Source organism: Cylas formicarius, unplaced genomic scaffold (genome assembly GCF_029955315.1).
Source record: "Cylas formicarius isolate icCylForm1 unplaced genomic scaffold, icCylForm1.1 PGA_scaffold_7__23_contigs__length_41026272, whole genome shotgun sequence".
NCBI lineage: Eukaryota > Metazoa > Arthropoda > Insecta > Coleoptera > Brentidae > Cylas > Cylas formicarius.
Window position 1 is genome coordinate 32,741,491 of NW_026844352.1, and position 16,990 is coordinate 32,758,480.

Below are 16,990 nucleotides of genomic sequence, written 5' to 3' on the forward strand. Positions count from 1 at the left end.
AACCAATATAAACTTAATTTCTCGGTAAACAAATATATCGATAAATATTCCCGACTACGCCGCAGACAATTAAAAATTCGTTGGTCACAACCTAATTGAATATATAAAGTCAAATCAAAAATTGACAAATTTCTAGAACTTTTGCTTATAAACTGGAAAAAATAAGAAATATGGCTAACAGCGCAAACGTTGAGACTGCCTTGTAGGTAATTTAAGATACATAATAGTGTATCAACAAAATTTTTGGTGGTTTCTTCTATAAATATTTATATTACATGGAGTTAAAAATAGTTGCTATTGACAAATCTTCTCGATTCATCTGCGTCGGTTGTGGGTGATCCCAATTTGCTGTTAACCTCTGAAGAAGCCAACCAGATGATTGGCGAAACGTCAGCAAGTTCGATTCATTAACAACCGCTGCAGGAGGAATCCAGAAGATTTGTAAACAGTATTGCAGTGCACTGCGGAGGTTCCTTTGAAAAAAAACTGCTTCAAATTTGAAAATCCCCACTAATATTGCGCACAGCTTACGATATTATTATAAGGAACGGATATGTATAAATGGATTATAAGAAAGAAACCTTAGTTTTTATAATAGTTTTTGTAGTTTTATAAGAAAACTGTTCGGTGCTACAAGTTCTGTAAGACGTTCAATAAATACTAAAACGCTGTAAGTTATATAATATTGCATCCATAACACTCGCGTTACCTTATCTATAAAACTTTTAGTATTAGGTACTTCAGGTTTAAAAAAAAATGATAGCTTTCTTAAAAACCTTATTCTAACACTTTTACTCATCGTCGCTTTTATAAGATTCTCCATTTGATATAAGGGTTTGATGAAAGTAATGACAAAGTTTCGCGGACAATTGGGTTCTCAGGTTTTATAAAATAAGTAATCAAAACCTAATCATTGTCAATTTTAGAAAGAAACTTCCACAGGCTACTGTAACGCTTTTTACAAAACTTCTGGATTCCTCTTGCGTCGGTTTTTGCTTAGTCGAAATTGCTGACGTTTCGCCAATCATCCTGTTGGCTTCTTCAGTTTCAGTCAAGCTCTGACCTTTATTTTTCATTTTGCAGCAAATGAAGTAAAGATAAAATTTATACTTTTTTACCTCGTTTTATGTATCTTTACCTAGGTATGTCTAAGGATGCAACAAACTATCCGTCTTTTAAGAACTAACGACCAAAGGAACTTGCTCTAAAATATTATATCTTTAAAAGTCACTCAAAGTCACGAAAGGTAGTACAAAATATTTCAAGATTACTGTCTTGTGTTCAAGAAGGGAAGCGAACAAGTGAAAAAACTAAGTACACGAAAGAGCCACTAGATTAAGCTCTATAACTATTGAGGGAGTCAGTTCATACACGGCACTATCACTCGTTGATATTCTGCGAAGGGCTTATTTACGAAATAATCGGTTTATTATATTTACATATTATTTTGTATGACCTAAAAAAAACTTACGATAAAATTTATTAAACAAACATGCAAAGGCAAGGCGAAAAGCAAATCTTCACAAAGTTTTGTTGAGAGTTTATTTTTGTATCGTATGTCGAGATTTCTATGGAATGTGGGTAATATTAATTCATTACTATGAATCGTTCATCATTCAATACTTCAGCGGAGTCTCTCATTTTTGGCAATGTATTGCAAATCATCCGTTGTAATTTATCAAAATTTGGGAAAACGAACTTTTTTTAATTGTTAATGTGAACAAAAACTGTAAAAAACACATTAACAAAATCGAGGTTATAAGCGCACTGCGCAAGTCTGTGAACACCTAAATATCTATGCGAACTCAAAATCCCGCTCGTTGTGAAATTGGAATCCTCGTGTATGAAACAAGTTTTCAAAAATGCCTTTTGGTTATTTTTGATCGAAATATATGCTAAAGCGAATAACTTTGAACAAGTCCCAGATCGCAGTGACTCTCCCAACCGTGAACCGAAATGGGCGAGTGGCCCTGGTAGGGGTGCCCACCCACCTTCTCTTTTGACGTTTAATTTTTGAACGCCCGTTATTCTCGTCCGATTCTCGGATATGTACGACGAAAAAGCATTTTTCGTTTTCGGGTGAAGGTGGGTGGGGGTGGAGCGACAAACGCTACCCTAATCGTATTTACACAGTATATAAATTAGGGGAGGCTTTTAGCGAATGCAGCTGACCATAATGCAGAGGGTTCTTATCCGAAGCAGGATTGCAAAATTTATACGGAATCGAATACCGAACAAACACACTGGCCCTTTGCCGTTCTCTATTTTATACGAAAATTGAACCAAATTTATTTCCACCAACCACCCTACTAGCCTCGTACCTTGCACGTGCGGGTTATCCCCATCCCTTAGCAGTTTGCTTTCAGCGTTTAAAACCACAGCATTTGCTTTTTTTTTAAGTTTACCAGAATGTTTCATTCGAATTGCTTGTGAAATTGGATGTATTATATTTTCTTCTTATCACGTTTCATGTAAAAAAAATAAGCATAGGGCTGAAATAAAAAATTCTTCCACTGGGCTCTCAGTAGCTGGTAATTATTTGTCAACTGAAATGCGAATTGGGGTTCGAATTTAAATGTCGACTGTAAATCAAACGCGGCAAAAAAAAAGTACTCGCTAATCTCTGGAAATATATCTTTATGGAACGATATTTACATAGAATTAATAAATATTTCAAAACAGATAGCAGGTGTTTATAATATTGTAAGTAAATAAGTTTGATCTGAATTGATAATGTTATTTATACATTTCGTCACCTTCGGAGCCGTTAATTTTCTAGTTCGGATCGGGAAGGTGATAGACGGTTTGTACAGGGCGTGTAAACGACTCGTTCCAGCACTTGATTCTATACGTAATTTTTGATGCAGATAAATCGCCTACTTCGAACGGAGGATATAGTATGTTATGCAACAGGTGTGGTAAATGATATTTGAACCATGAGTTTATTTGGGACGAACGAACAACGAACGGTCGTAGAAAAAGTACAGTATGCAACGCGTTCCGTAAACTTTTTAACTCACTCGTTTATTAAACACTCGCTCCGCTCGTGTCAAATAAGCTCGCGAGTCAAATGCCGTTACCGCATTTGTTGTTGTCACGCCAACATAGACCCCCGTCGAGTCTCTCTGGGGGTCCACCTGGACCACTTCGAGAACCACTAGTCTAGAGGGAGGAGCCCGAAATTGGGAACTGCAATTGCCGCAATACTTTCACTTAAGTATTTAGCTTTCCAAATATTATTTTTCAGCTTAGGGAAAAACCCCTTGTGAGTGAAGCAAGTAAATAAAAATTGAGCGAGGGAGATTTGAAAATAAACAAATTACCGTTGAAACGAATTAAAGGCGTTATAAATAGGGACAATAACGAACGCGCCTCGAGATGATAAATAATTTCATTAAAGGTCGGTTGTAAATAACGGACGCCCGCTTCACTAAACGTCCGAAACTTTGATAATTAAATTAATTAATGTTTCGAAAGTTTGCGGGTTTACGGGCCGCCACGACGCTTTTTACGTCTTTTTGATAAATTGACAGTTATTAATACTGATATGAGCTTTCGCTTCGTCTCCAAACTCTATATAGATACGTAATGTCTTTTGTTATTAGAGATATATACGGCCGTAGGTACGCACGAACGGCTGTAAATTGGAAAAAGTTTCAGACAACCCCACCCATAGCATCCCACCCCTTTTTCCTTGATCCAACCATAAAATACAGGAAGGAATACATTTTTTTTGTACAAAATATAAACTCTGCGTTCCAAAAAAACATTACTAAATTTTATAGTCTGTCCTCTTAGGGGACGGAGTAATTAAATCTCATTTGGACGTGTAGATTCCACACGAACTCTAGAACAAGGCGGTGAAACGTACAGACTATAAACAAGTCAGTGAGTCATCATGGAAAAGAGAATAAATGCCGGTCGCTATTCGGTTATATGGCCTAGCAAGTTAAACATTTTCTAATCTTATTCATTTTATGGTGTCTGAGTTTCATTTTCAACCCCTTGAAATTGAAAGTTACAACCTGCACTGTTGAATCAGCAAAACAAGTACTAACAGGCAAATTGAAAACAGTTCGTTTGATCGAAAGTAGTTTTTGTTTATTATTTTTTTATTCAGTGCTAATAATACAATTTCTTTTTGTTTTACCTGGTTTCTCAGTTATTTATCTAAGCCCGAATGTATTTACAGAAAAAGACTGAAAGGAATTTTAAAAATACCTACACACAACCTCTGTATAAATTTCAAGACAATTTTTACCTAATATATTATATTGTACTCTATTTAAAACATTAATATGATATAAAGCCATTAAAATTTGTTTTTTTCCTCTTCCTTAATATGAAAAGTTTTAAACAACGGAAACCCTCCTTATAACCTATAAAATGGACTCTTCTAATGCACAAGATGGCTGGCGTATGGGTCAGTTTAATTTAGAAAGTTTGACAACATTGATTCGTTGGCTATTCCGTAGTGGCGTTCTGTGGTGGAGCAGTACACATAGCGGTTTAACCTCAGCTTGCTCCCTACAGAATCCGTTGTATTCGTTCCAAAAGGCTACGATATCGTTCGACCGTGTGATTTTTGTTTCGGAGGTGTTTGGTGAATGTTTTAAAGTGACAAAAAGAAAATAATCCTCGACGCAGGTCGGTAATGGGCGAATGGCCATAGTGGCGATGCCCAACTTTGTAAAAAGTATATACTACTACTACACCCTAATTGTAGTAGGCTGCATCATAACGATTGCGTGTTCTATCAGGGGCGACTGCCAATTTTCGTTTATTTTGAACAACAATTGCAGTTAGGGAAGTTGCAGTAATTCTTCCAAATTTGTATCAGCCGTAATTGCTGTAGAATCATTTGGTCAATATCAGATCTTAATGTAGGTCACTTTTGATATAAGTATTATTAACAACTTTTATTATTAAACGCAAAAATCGACGTGGATACACATGGGAAAGCCGGCCTGTATTGCTTAGATACAATGCCTGATATTTCTAATGGAAAATGGAATGGAATTTTCCTAGTTCGGGGAGCAAAAAGGAAAATAACCGCAGACCGAACGGTCAGTTGATTACACGTGAATTTTATATGTCGGAGACCGGTGCCCTGCGGACGCGGAAGAGCCCCTTTTTATTAGATATAATGTGGGTGTTCGATTGAGGGGGTGCATGCATTAGTCCACACGACGATCCCACTTCGCCACACCGGACATTCCGTGCCTTCAGTCGGCGAATATTCGGCAAACCGGACACATTTGTTTCCTCGTCGTCTGTCTTGGACGCAGCGATGTTCCTCAAGAGTATGATTTTGATTAACGCGGTCATCGTCGGGATCAGTGCGCTGTTTTGCAAGTTGATCGTCGCACTTCTGAGGTGTCTGATTTGAGCAGTGGCGCGGAGGGGGCGATTCTCGGACATATGGATCGAATCGGGCTGATATGGTTCATTTCGCGTTTGGTAATTACCTTTTTCGTAATTCCGTTTTTCTTTAAATCTGATTTTTAGTTGTTTTGATCATTTCAAGCCTTTTGGCACAGCTTATACAGTGTTGTATGTGTTTTAATTGACAAAACCTAGTTAACTTAAAGATGAGAGAAATAGAACATATAAATAATTACGCAACTACGCAATAAAATAATCCAGGTGTGGCAGTAGGTAAAGAATAAGCTTTGCGTTATTTTTTTTTATAGTCATTTCCTTTCCTTTAGGCGTTTAAGCTTTTTTTGATCTTTTTCTCGGACAAAATCACCGCTAGGAACTTTTCCGTCTTTTTTTTTTTTGCTCAAAATATAAAAAATCTATAATTTTTATAGCACGGAGAACAAAAGACCTAATTTAGACAAATAACAAACTTAAATATTGTTCCAAAAATTTAATCTACAAGTAAATTTTCGCTCATAATTTGCAACAAGTTGTGGAGTGTGGAGAGCTTTTGTTTATTTTTCTAACCAATTAAAAAAAAAATCCGTTGACATACCTGTTGCAAAAATCAAGAATTTCTATACAAGAGGTGGGGCATATTGGATAGAAACACGATATCACTCTATAGATTGGGGCATTTTCAGGTTCTTAAAATGTCAAAAATAAATTGCTTTGTTTTTTTTTGAAACGATCGTTTAATACGATGAGTAAATAAAAGGAACATTTTAATGTAGGTTCAATTTATTTTACATTTTAGGGAAATTTCGTGGGGAAGTTTTAAAAAACATCGTACCTATAAAGATTTAAAGTTAGAACTTATATTGGCGTTACCTATTTTTTTAAAGAATTACCCTTACGGGGTGGGGTGTAATCGACCCGTGATATCGTCGTAGACGATCAAAAGAATTTTTCCTTGTCACACCCGCCGACTCACACACAGACACACACACACACACACATACACGTTTATAGATCTCTTATCGGCGTTCTAAAAATCCTTTAATTATCTATCGATAACGTACATATAGTGAATATCTTATTTTAAATATTCAGTTTTAAAATAATCACCAACATGACATTTCTGATTCCGGTCTCCAGCAATAATATGCCTTACAAAAATTATTTCAACGTTTTGAACTTTGAGAACAACGTGCCCAACTTCAGTCTGCCCTATTCCGGTGAGTAATCTCTCATTTGACTTTTGACTAGTCCGACGAAACGGTTGTTTTAAATTATTGTTTTGGAATCATCAGCAAAATTGGAAAAGATATTTTGATAGGGATTTCGACGTATCTAGACAAGTTAGAGTTTTCAAGTTGCATAATTTTCAACTTACAGGGTGCTACAAACCGAGCGCTCGTATTTTTTCGTCACTTTTAATTTTTTCTTGTTTTGTTTTCAATTTTTAAAGAGTTCATATAAATCAAAATAAAATATTAATAAGAATAAAATTTAAATGTCGAATTATAGGAAAAAATACAAAATCTGACAGAATCGTCCGAATTCGTTTTTAACCCTTCATACAATTCGACTTCCACCATTCGAATCTTGGAAAAGGCTCTCAAGTTAAGGCAACGTTGCGTAATATTGCCTTATAAAATTGAAATTGGCACTTACATTTTTTACGAATTTATTTTAAAATTTAGATAAAATCTATAAACCCATTGACACTGATACTTTTTGAGTATTTCTTGAACCATCGTTCACTTTCACGTTTCTTACTGACGCCATATTGGATTTTTGCGTTGTTGGATGGCCTCTTTCAGTTCCATTTTAATGACGTACTACAAGGGTACTTTGTAAGACTTTGTTGTACGTGTCAACTATTTTTAAGGTAAAAGGTTACTGTAAAAAAAAAAAACTTTGACACCCTGTATCTCAAAAAGGAATCATTTTAGATCACATGTTTCTAGTAAGTTTTTATCTTAACAATACTTTATAAATTTAGCCGGTCATACGTAAATAACATTTTAATATCTCGTAAATCTGTCTGACGTCAAACGTGTGGTTTACTAATTCGAGGTACCCTGTATACATACGATTAGAAAAAAATAGATATTTTGTCGCAACAAGAATTTATTGCCGAATGCGAAGTCGCCGTACATATATACAGAGTAAGATATATGCAAAAGCCTCGAAGTCCGAAGGACGAGAGATAATGGCGTGGGGTCAGCGGGCCCACGGGAGCCGTAAGGGGCAAACTACCCGAGACGCCTTCGGATGGGCATTTCGGTCCGCAAATATCCCTCCTTATGACCCCCACGCTTTCATAAATAAAACGACCGGTCTACATCCTCGCGTACATGCTTAACCACCTCCGTTTTTATATTATCGTGTCGTATAACCGCGAAAATATTTTGTTCGCGGGGGTCCGAGTTGGTTAGAGGCGGGAGAGAATCGAAGTGCTTTTTTTTTGCTTCTAACCCGTTACTAAAGTAACGGAAACGCTCAACTTGACTTGCGACAATGTTTAGTAAGGTCTAAATTTTAAAGTCACTTTGTGTACGTCTGCATAAGGTGGTATTTTAGAGTAGCCAATGGAAAATAGTATTTTATGCAAAAAGTTTTATAAACGACACGGAGGAGCGAGTGTCTAGGTGTCTGAAGAAGTATATTAACGTGGTACATACTATACTTTTTCTACGACTATTATTTTTATGGTACATTTTTTTAAAAGAACATTATGCGTACGCTTGATTGATAATTAGAGTAGGGAGTATAAGAAGCATTAAAAACAAGTTTTCCAAAGATATACCGTATTAATACGTTGATAACAATGGGATATAAGACTCATTAAATAAAAATTGCAAAAAATATACAAGTACAATTGAATTATAACCAACTAAGATACAAGTTACACGACAAGAGTTACAAAGATTCTTAGCAAATATTTCACTAGAGCTCAAGACAAGTTATTTTAATTTTTTATTTTAAAGTAATTCTATTGTATTCTATTTGTAAATCTTTCTGGCAATATGATATAAAAACGGGATCTTTTATACTCTTGGAATTGTTTTAACCAGTAAAGTTGTTCTGCAAGATCCTGATTATTCGCAGATTACCGCCCGGTTTGAATTTTGACGTTTGTCAATTCTGATGGTCATGACAGCAAATGTATTTGTGTTTTTTTTTGCAAATTGTACCCAAAAGCTAACGATGGTAGAAAAAGTATAATATGCAACACGTTTGGTAAACTTATTAGGGCACTCACTCCTGCGCTCGTAACTCAAATGCCGTTCACCGCACTTGTTGCATAACAATAATAATATATTATAACATTTATAATATGTATATATAAATTATATGTTACCCTGCAAGCACCATCTAGCTTCAAGGAGTAAACTAATATCGAAACCTGAAATAGATCTTATTCTGATCTGTAGCTGATCTTGTCGGAGGCCGCGTGAGTCTCGTAGAAGTTTTAAACATACACACGTTTTGACTCTTATATCTCTGTATATTTTTGAAATATATTTTTACGTTTATAGAAGAGAATAGACTTAATATCAAGAAAAATAGTCCGGGCAATTTTGTTCTAGCAGTATTCAACAGTTCTTCGATAAATGGAAAAATTTCCCAACACCTGAGAACCTTTAAAAAGCGCGCCTTGAACAGTTTCTGCAAGATCACATAGTGTGAAAGAATATTTCTATCTTTTTTTTTGCAATATCAAATTCGTTAAAAATTGATCTTTTTTTGTTGTTGTATTTATTAAAAATCTATCAAAGGAAATAAAGCAATGTATTCAAATAGAAAAAAAAATGGAATGATGTAAAACTATATTTTTTTAGATCGACCTGATGATATTTGCATGATGTTGAAAAAAGCGTTGCATGTTAAATCAAACCCTGACGATATGACCATAACATGGACGGTGGTGAATATTTCATGGCGCAGCCTTATTAGAAAATGTTGTGCGTTAAAACCCGAATGCCGCACGTGAAAAATTAAACATCCGATTCATATTCATACGGCTGTTAATAATAACGAACCCGGTTAATATAAATAGAAACATTAATTAATGGAAACCCGCACAGCACTGCAAAATTTATTTTGATAAATAGAACCACCAACTTATTGGTAAAAACCGAATTTGTTAGGCTTTTCTCGAAAATGTTTTTAATTCTTTTTCAACGTATAATTTTATAATTAAAAAAAAACGAAACATAAAGGTATAACGCGACAACACTGTCTTTGCAAACAATTCGATTATATTATATTTACATTGTTATTAAAATGGTTACAGGGCAGTAGAAAATATTATATATATATATATATATATATATATATATATATATATATATATATATATATATATATATATATATATATATATATATAATATTTTCTACTGCCCTGTAACCATATATATTTTCTACTGCCCTGTAACCATTTTAATAACAATGTTTTCAAAACATTCATTGACCGAACTATAGAAACAACCCCGTAATTTACAACAATTCACTGACATCTGCAAAAATTGCAAATCTAAAGTTGGAATAAATCATAGTGCATGCGTTGCTATGGTAGCAGGAATCTTCATTTTTTTCAAACGGATTTTTTAACCAACTCCAGTAACAAAAAAAAACGAAAAAAAAAAAGGTATTCCACCAGAGATTAGGCAGTGTGTATACGTGCTACCAGATAAACATTTGTTCATCCGAAAGAAGCTCTGCAGACATTCGTTTTCACAATTTTATAAAATGCACTGATAATTTCAAGAACTGCAAATAGCTGTAGGCAAGGGAAAATAACCCTCCCTTCTAACTGGAGAGGAGAAGTTTTTCCATCCTACCTTCGTCAAAGTGGTATTTTGTTATCCATTTCTGGGGTCGAAAATAACAATTTCTAAGACAGCAGTAGAAAAAATATTTTGCGTATTTATGTCATTAATTATCAGTAAATAACTAAATAGCAGAAAATATATACAGTGCGTACCATCTCATATGATAAGTTATTGTGTTTAGCGTTTGATTTAAACTGAAATACAGCGTTGCCAAGACCTTAAACTTTTCCTGAAAGTTCGCGATTTGTGATCGATGTAAAAATCGTACGGCGAGGAGGGGAGAGGCATACAGGGGGTTACGTAACGACCATATAACGAATCCGATTGGATACGTATTTATCAAAACAAAAATGGCGCTTGTATACCGTATACGATTTGTCGGTAATTGCATCGGTCTCGTGCATTTGATCCCGTAAATTAAAGGAGAAAAATGTCCGGACAGATCGCAACGATCCAATTAGTAACGACGTTATTGCTTCTTCTGGACCGTTAATTTTCTATATATAATGGGGTCTGTACGGTTGGTCCTGGTATTAATTGCATATATGGCCCCCGATCGTTCCAATTAATCCCGAAAAATATATATATCCGAAGCAATAACAAACGAAAATCAAAATCAAAGGTCATTTTTACACGACGTCGACATTTGGCCTTCCCGACAGGAAGTATTTGCTTTTTTTTATTGTTGTTTTTTGTTTCAGCCGAACCACGACCGTTGAACAGGATAGACAAACCGCCCACGCCCCTGTCTCACGACGGTAACGTATCGCGCGGATTAGTTATTAACCCGAAGTATAGTTTGATTCAAGTTAGAGCGTTGCGTATATCACAACAGCGTCTGAGTGCGATGAATGAGAACTTAGGATGGTAGCTGCCAATAAAGTACATTAGCGTATGAATTATTAAGGGCTTATCCAAAAATATTATCTTTTAGATTTTTTGGTAATATGCTAAGTGCAATAAAAAAATGTTTAGAAAATCAAATTACCTTTCATATTAAGGAAACCATGATTTCTAAATTTGTCAACTCAATTTCTTTCGTAGCTCAGAAACTAAAGATGCTATTCAAAATTTAATTATATTATTTTTCTTAAAACATTGAAAATAATAATAGTTTTCGATAAAAAACACATCGTAGTCCATAGTCGAACAGTCGTTCAAAAGTTTCAAGAATCCGAAAGAATCCGTTTTCTGAACTGACATAGTGTTTGATGTTATTGTGTCTTTATTTGTAGAAACGGCGGTTTGAAATTGAATATTGTGAAAAATGCCATGCTTAAGAGGATAAATAAGGTTATGTGACTGTTAAACTGTCAACGGTGTAATTTGAAAAAACTATACCTATTCGTTAAAGGAATAAGATGTGTCCCCGTTTTCAAGTTCTTCTCAGCTTATTCCAGATGTTCCCTAATTATTATTTCTACTTGCTGAGGTTACTTAAAGTAAAGTAAAGCAACGACGCAATAAATAATTAAAAGACTGCAAAATCAGCGATTAGGATCGATCCGTCGTCATTCAAACTTTTTATTTAAAAGTTGCGTTACGTTCGTACACCGTATAGACTCAAAAATGACACCTCCTTCATTCTCGTTAGAAACGCCCTATATGTAGATTCATTTCAAAATTAAAAAAATGATTTATAATATAATACTCGGACATCCCGTGTTTAAAACATCTCGTTTACATCGAACCTCGTGAAGCTGGTGGTCGATATTTCGTATTCGAGTCGTTTTCCCGCGCCGCCCCCGCCCGCCGATTCGTACCGCCGAATCTGAATCTTTTTCCTGGTTTTTAACTTGATTTATTCAAAAAAAAACTCGACGCTCTAACAAAAAAGCAAGGGGATAAAGTCGTGTCACGTGCGTTATGGGGGAGGGCGGAGGGCTAAAAATCAAACCTCGACTTTACATATTCGCTGGAAAATTTCCATACACACACACACCGTTTAAACGAAAATCCAGTTCGGTGGTTGACGGACCCCCTCGTTAATATTCTGAGAGCATCCCGTTTTCGCTACGGTTCACTTGGACAAGGGGCCCGAGGGGGGGTGGGGGCGTCCGTGTCGGACACCGGCGGTTACAAGTTGGGAGACGGGTTTGACGTGGCGGTGATTAGAATTTTGACAGGTGCGCTTGCGATACGTCTCTGTCAACACGCCGGTTATATATAACAGTGGGGGTGGTGTTAAAACTGATTTATTATTCACCAACAGCATTGTTTTTTATGCACGCATTTTTTATTTTAAAAAACGTTAATGGTTTTAAATGCAATTTAAGAAATCCGTTGTAGTCAAATCCAGTTTTATCATTCGGGTCCAAAGGTTACTAAAAATTAATACAATTTTTCTTTACACAAAAATATTGCTCACCGAAAGGACAGATGCTTAATCGGCATGAAAAGTCGCCGTTACATCATCCAGCAACGTTTCCCCTATATCCGTCGCGTCGTGGGAGAGGGGAGGGGTGCGACAAAGGGAGTCGAAAATTTAAAACCGCCATGTCATTAAACGAGATTGATGACGCGACCTCCCCCCTCTGTCAGACATTGTTAACGCCGCGACGAAACCCGAGTTTTAACCCTAATCTGTCCGGGGAAAAAGGTAACCAATCGCGAACCCCACGACCCCCTTCTCAACCCCTGATTTTTATTTTCCAGCCACGCGCCATCACGGACTTTCTGTACGCATTAAAAGCGTATAAAAAGACGTACAAGCGTACAAGAGGAGATAACCCGTTCTTTGTTGTTATACTAACTGAAAATCTTAAGTTGTTTTTTTAATTTAATATCAATTTTGTTTTAAAGAAAAGTCTGCGGAAATAAAATAAATTGAAAATTTATATTATTAATTATGTTTTTTAAAGGAAAATTAAGATTAAAAAAATTGAAAAAAAATTATGGCCTACAGAATTGTTTATTTAAAATAATTTGAATTTTTTCAATAAGAAAAATAATGTGAAACTTTAAAAAATCAAATATTGAAATCTTCAATAAAACCAATTAAGTTTTCTTATCTTATGTTCTTTTTGAAGAAAAAGTTAAATTTAAACAAAAAAGGGATTTTTTTAAACTCTTATTAACTTAGTTTTTTTTGTAATAGAACACCATCATCATGTAGATATGCCAAGTCGGGTATACTAATTAAGATGACGCCCAGCATTATTGTTATTGAAGTTAATTTCGTAGTGTCAAATAATTGATAACTTTAATTCTAATTTGACTATTATTTGAAATTAATCTCAATATCAATAATTCTATAATCTTAATCAGGTTTTAGGTAGAAATAGATTCTAAATTAAATCCCTGACAAATTTGCTGTATTTCTGAATATAGATGCCGAATTAAATGTAATGTAATGTAACAGAATTGATAGAAGTTCACCTATACTCTAAGAATATGAGGTTTAAGAAGAATTTAATTTTATCAGTTATTTATTAGTCAAATTATTTTAGTCAAATACAGCATTTCACAAGAACAAGATTATTTTTATGCAGCAATTGACCTGCATAAATGTCGGTGGCATACCATTTAGCAGAAATAAAAAAAAGGGTTGTTGCACAGAATGCATTTACCAAATTTCACCCAAAGAGAATCTTTTCTTAAATAATATATAATACATATTAATACAAAAAATATTTTTTCGGTGAGAGGGCGCTGCTGGTGTTCGAACCGCTTGTTGCCGCGTTCCGACGGAGTATAAAAAACAACCGGGTGTGAAATTTCTTACACTCTGCAGCGTAAGAGGGTGGTGGGCTTCGAAGTACACATCGTAGGGCGGGGGCTTATCGGCTCGTGATTTAACTTATCGCACCCCATGCAGGACTTAACAGGCCTTAAGGTACACTGAGCCGGAAAATTGCCGCACATATTTTCCGCGTTATTATGCCGGAATGATTGACTATATAAATGTGAAAAATGCGAAGTTTTTCCGTCCCGTGCTCCTCCCCTGCCCGCCAGAGCCGCCGAAGCGATCGTTAGTAGATTTGCTGTGCTAATTACTCAATTAATTAATGGGGGGGGGGGGGGCAGTTCATACGTGTTAATTAAATTAATAATCTTGTAACGCACCACTGAAACGATGCAATTAGATACGGCACTTTGTAAGCTAATAATTGGTCGAAGTTATAAGACTTTGCGTTAACAAATGTGCCGAAACGTGAATTGTAACGGAGTATCGCCGATTGTGGGTATATCTGGCTGCCTACGCAAGGCGAGGGTCCCCTAACAGAGAAAACTGGTAAAAAAGAGTTTCTATGGGAACTGTATTCACCAGCGCCACTGTGACCTACGGGACTAATTAATTTTCTGGCGTTAAGTGGCAGGAAATGTGAAGGAGGACAAGTTATCCTAAATATAGAGGAAAGAAATACAAATTTAATCGAAAACAATAAAAAGCAAAATAATATTAATGGTGCAATTAAGCTGGATTATAAGAACAAAGTTTGCTATTTCTTCTTTTCCTAAAAACACATAATACCTAAGATATGTACAGTGTGTCCCATTTTGCTCGCGACTGAGGGGTATGTTCGTTGCTAGTGAAGATAGAGCCTTGAGCTTTCGCAAACATTGGTACTTTATAAGGAAACAAAATTTTTATTTTATTTATTATTTATTTATTTATTTATTTATTTATTTATTTATTTAGCACTTGGCTATTTATATAAGCAAGTAAAATTTGCATAATACCCCGTAAGTCTCTTCTTGAACACTCTTGGGCACCATCGTAGAATAGAGTTTTCTGTATATTTGTTGTTTTTACCATAGAAACATTGAAGTGCTGATTGGAACGTATATTATATTGATAAAAGTTTGACCTTTTTTCCAAACATAATTTAAGATAGCATGGTTGGTGATCGTGCGCAATTCCATAAACCAACATTAAACTTGCTCTTCTAATAAACTGCCCGACATTTAGCCAATTTAGCTCGTCTAACATACTCTTTATAGGAGTATATCTATCACAGTTCGGGATGATTCTCATAACCCTATTTTGTTGTAACTGTAACTTATTTAAATCTTCATTTGTACAAGATATAAGCAATGAACAAACATATGAAAAATGAGGCAAAATTATACTTTTATACACTAATATCCTAGTCCACTGCGATAAAAACTGCGATACACGGTTAAAAAACCCTATTTTCTTACCAATTTTTTTGCATAGATATTCAACATGATTACTAAAGCATAATTGTGGATCCAAGATCACCCCTAAATATTTAATTTCGGAAACAAACTCAATTTTATTACCCTGTATATCCACAGAATACCCCGACTTATAAAATTTTTGACAGTTAACCTTAGAACCGATAACCATGCACTTAGTTTTGGAGCTATTTAATTTCAGTTTATTTTGACACAACCATTCGTAGAAATACTGCATTTCGGTATCCAGTTTGGTAGCTATTTCTTTGCAATCGTTTCCAGAGACTGAAATAAGCCTGTCATCAGCAAATAAGTTAACAAAGGAGTTTTTTAAAACCTGATACATATCATTTATATAAATAATAAATAAAAGCGGGCCCAACATGCTTCCCTGCGGTACCCCCCATCTGCTATCCCTATGACTTGAAACATTATTAATTTTAGTCTGGTGAGATCTATCAGATAAAAAGTTCTTTATCCATTCTAGTGCAGAGTCTTTAATACAACATAAACCTAATTTTGTAATAAGAATGTCCCTGTCAATAGTCTCAAATGCACATTTAAAATCTACAAAAACACTCAGAATTAGTTTTGAGTCTTTCCGCCACACTGCACACATATATTGCAACGCAGATTCGCACGAGTGTTTGCTCCTGAAACCAGACTGTCCACTGTAGAATAGGCAGTTCCGCTCCAGGTAGTCTACCCGAGATACGAGGGCTGACCCAAAACTGCAAATAAAACTAACCAAAATCACCCTGTATTTTAAAAACTAAGCAAGTCATCTTTCGTTACACAAAAAGTACCAAACCCACATACCCCTCAGTCTCAATAAAATGGGACACACTGTACATATAAGAAGATTCTTTCTTAGACTGTGTTAGACTAATTGTAGCCACATTTTCATAGCACTGCTTTTGTAACTATGCAGGAAGCAGCAAAATCTCAAAAAGCAATGGTTTTCTTTATGTGGAAAAATCAGAATCAGAAATTCAGAATTCAAAAGTAGTGTTATCGGTGGATCGATAATTTTAAAACTGGTAGCATATCACCAGAAGATGATTAACACAGTGGTCATCCAGGCACGTCCGTAATTGAAAGAAACATTACTGCCATCAAAGACCTACTAAAAGGCAGTGTGCGAATAGGGATAGGTGCACGACAAGTTCAAGACATCTGGCATGATTGTTGGCACCAGAAGGGAACTCAATAATGGTGAATTTTGGCAACGAATATTAACCATTAACGAAACGTTGGTTCCTTATTTCGACCCTCAGATCAAAACTCAATTCAAGGAATAGCGCAAACTTGAATAAGGTCCTTCTATTATGGCGCGTGCAGTACCTTCTATTGGAAAGGTAATGCTTACTGTATTCTGGGATTGCGAGGGGATTATTTTTACGTATTCGAGAAGTATTACAATTAACGCAGAATATTATTAGAATTGCAATAGGATAATGTTATTGAGCACACACCGCAAAAAAAAACGAAAAGACCAAGGATGTTTTGTACGATTTACGATGGGAATTGCTTCTGCACTCCTTATTCCCCCGATGTTGCACCCAGTGATTGTTATCTGTTCCCAGATTTGAAAAACAGTCTAACGTGTTATCAATACGTGGATCGAGGGGAGACACG

At 35.4% G+C, this 16,990-nt stretch overlaps 1 protein-coding gene across 2 annotated transcripts in view; it reads left to right on the plus strand.

Annotated features, from left to right (window-relative positions):
- LOC132705169 (POU domain protein 2-like) overlaps positions 1–16,990 on the plus strand; it is a 100,906-nt gene that overhangs the window by 70,608 nt on the left and 13,308 nt on the right. For both annotated transcript variants that reach the window (XM_060675608.1, XM_060675609.1), the window contains exon 4: positions 10,912–10,968. In XM_060675608.1, the coding sequence (XP_060531591.1) occupies positions 10,912–10,968 (57 nt within the window). The remainder of the gene's footprint in view (positions 1–10,911; positions 10,969–16,990) is intronic.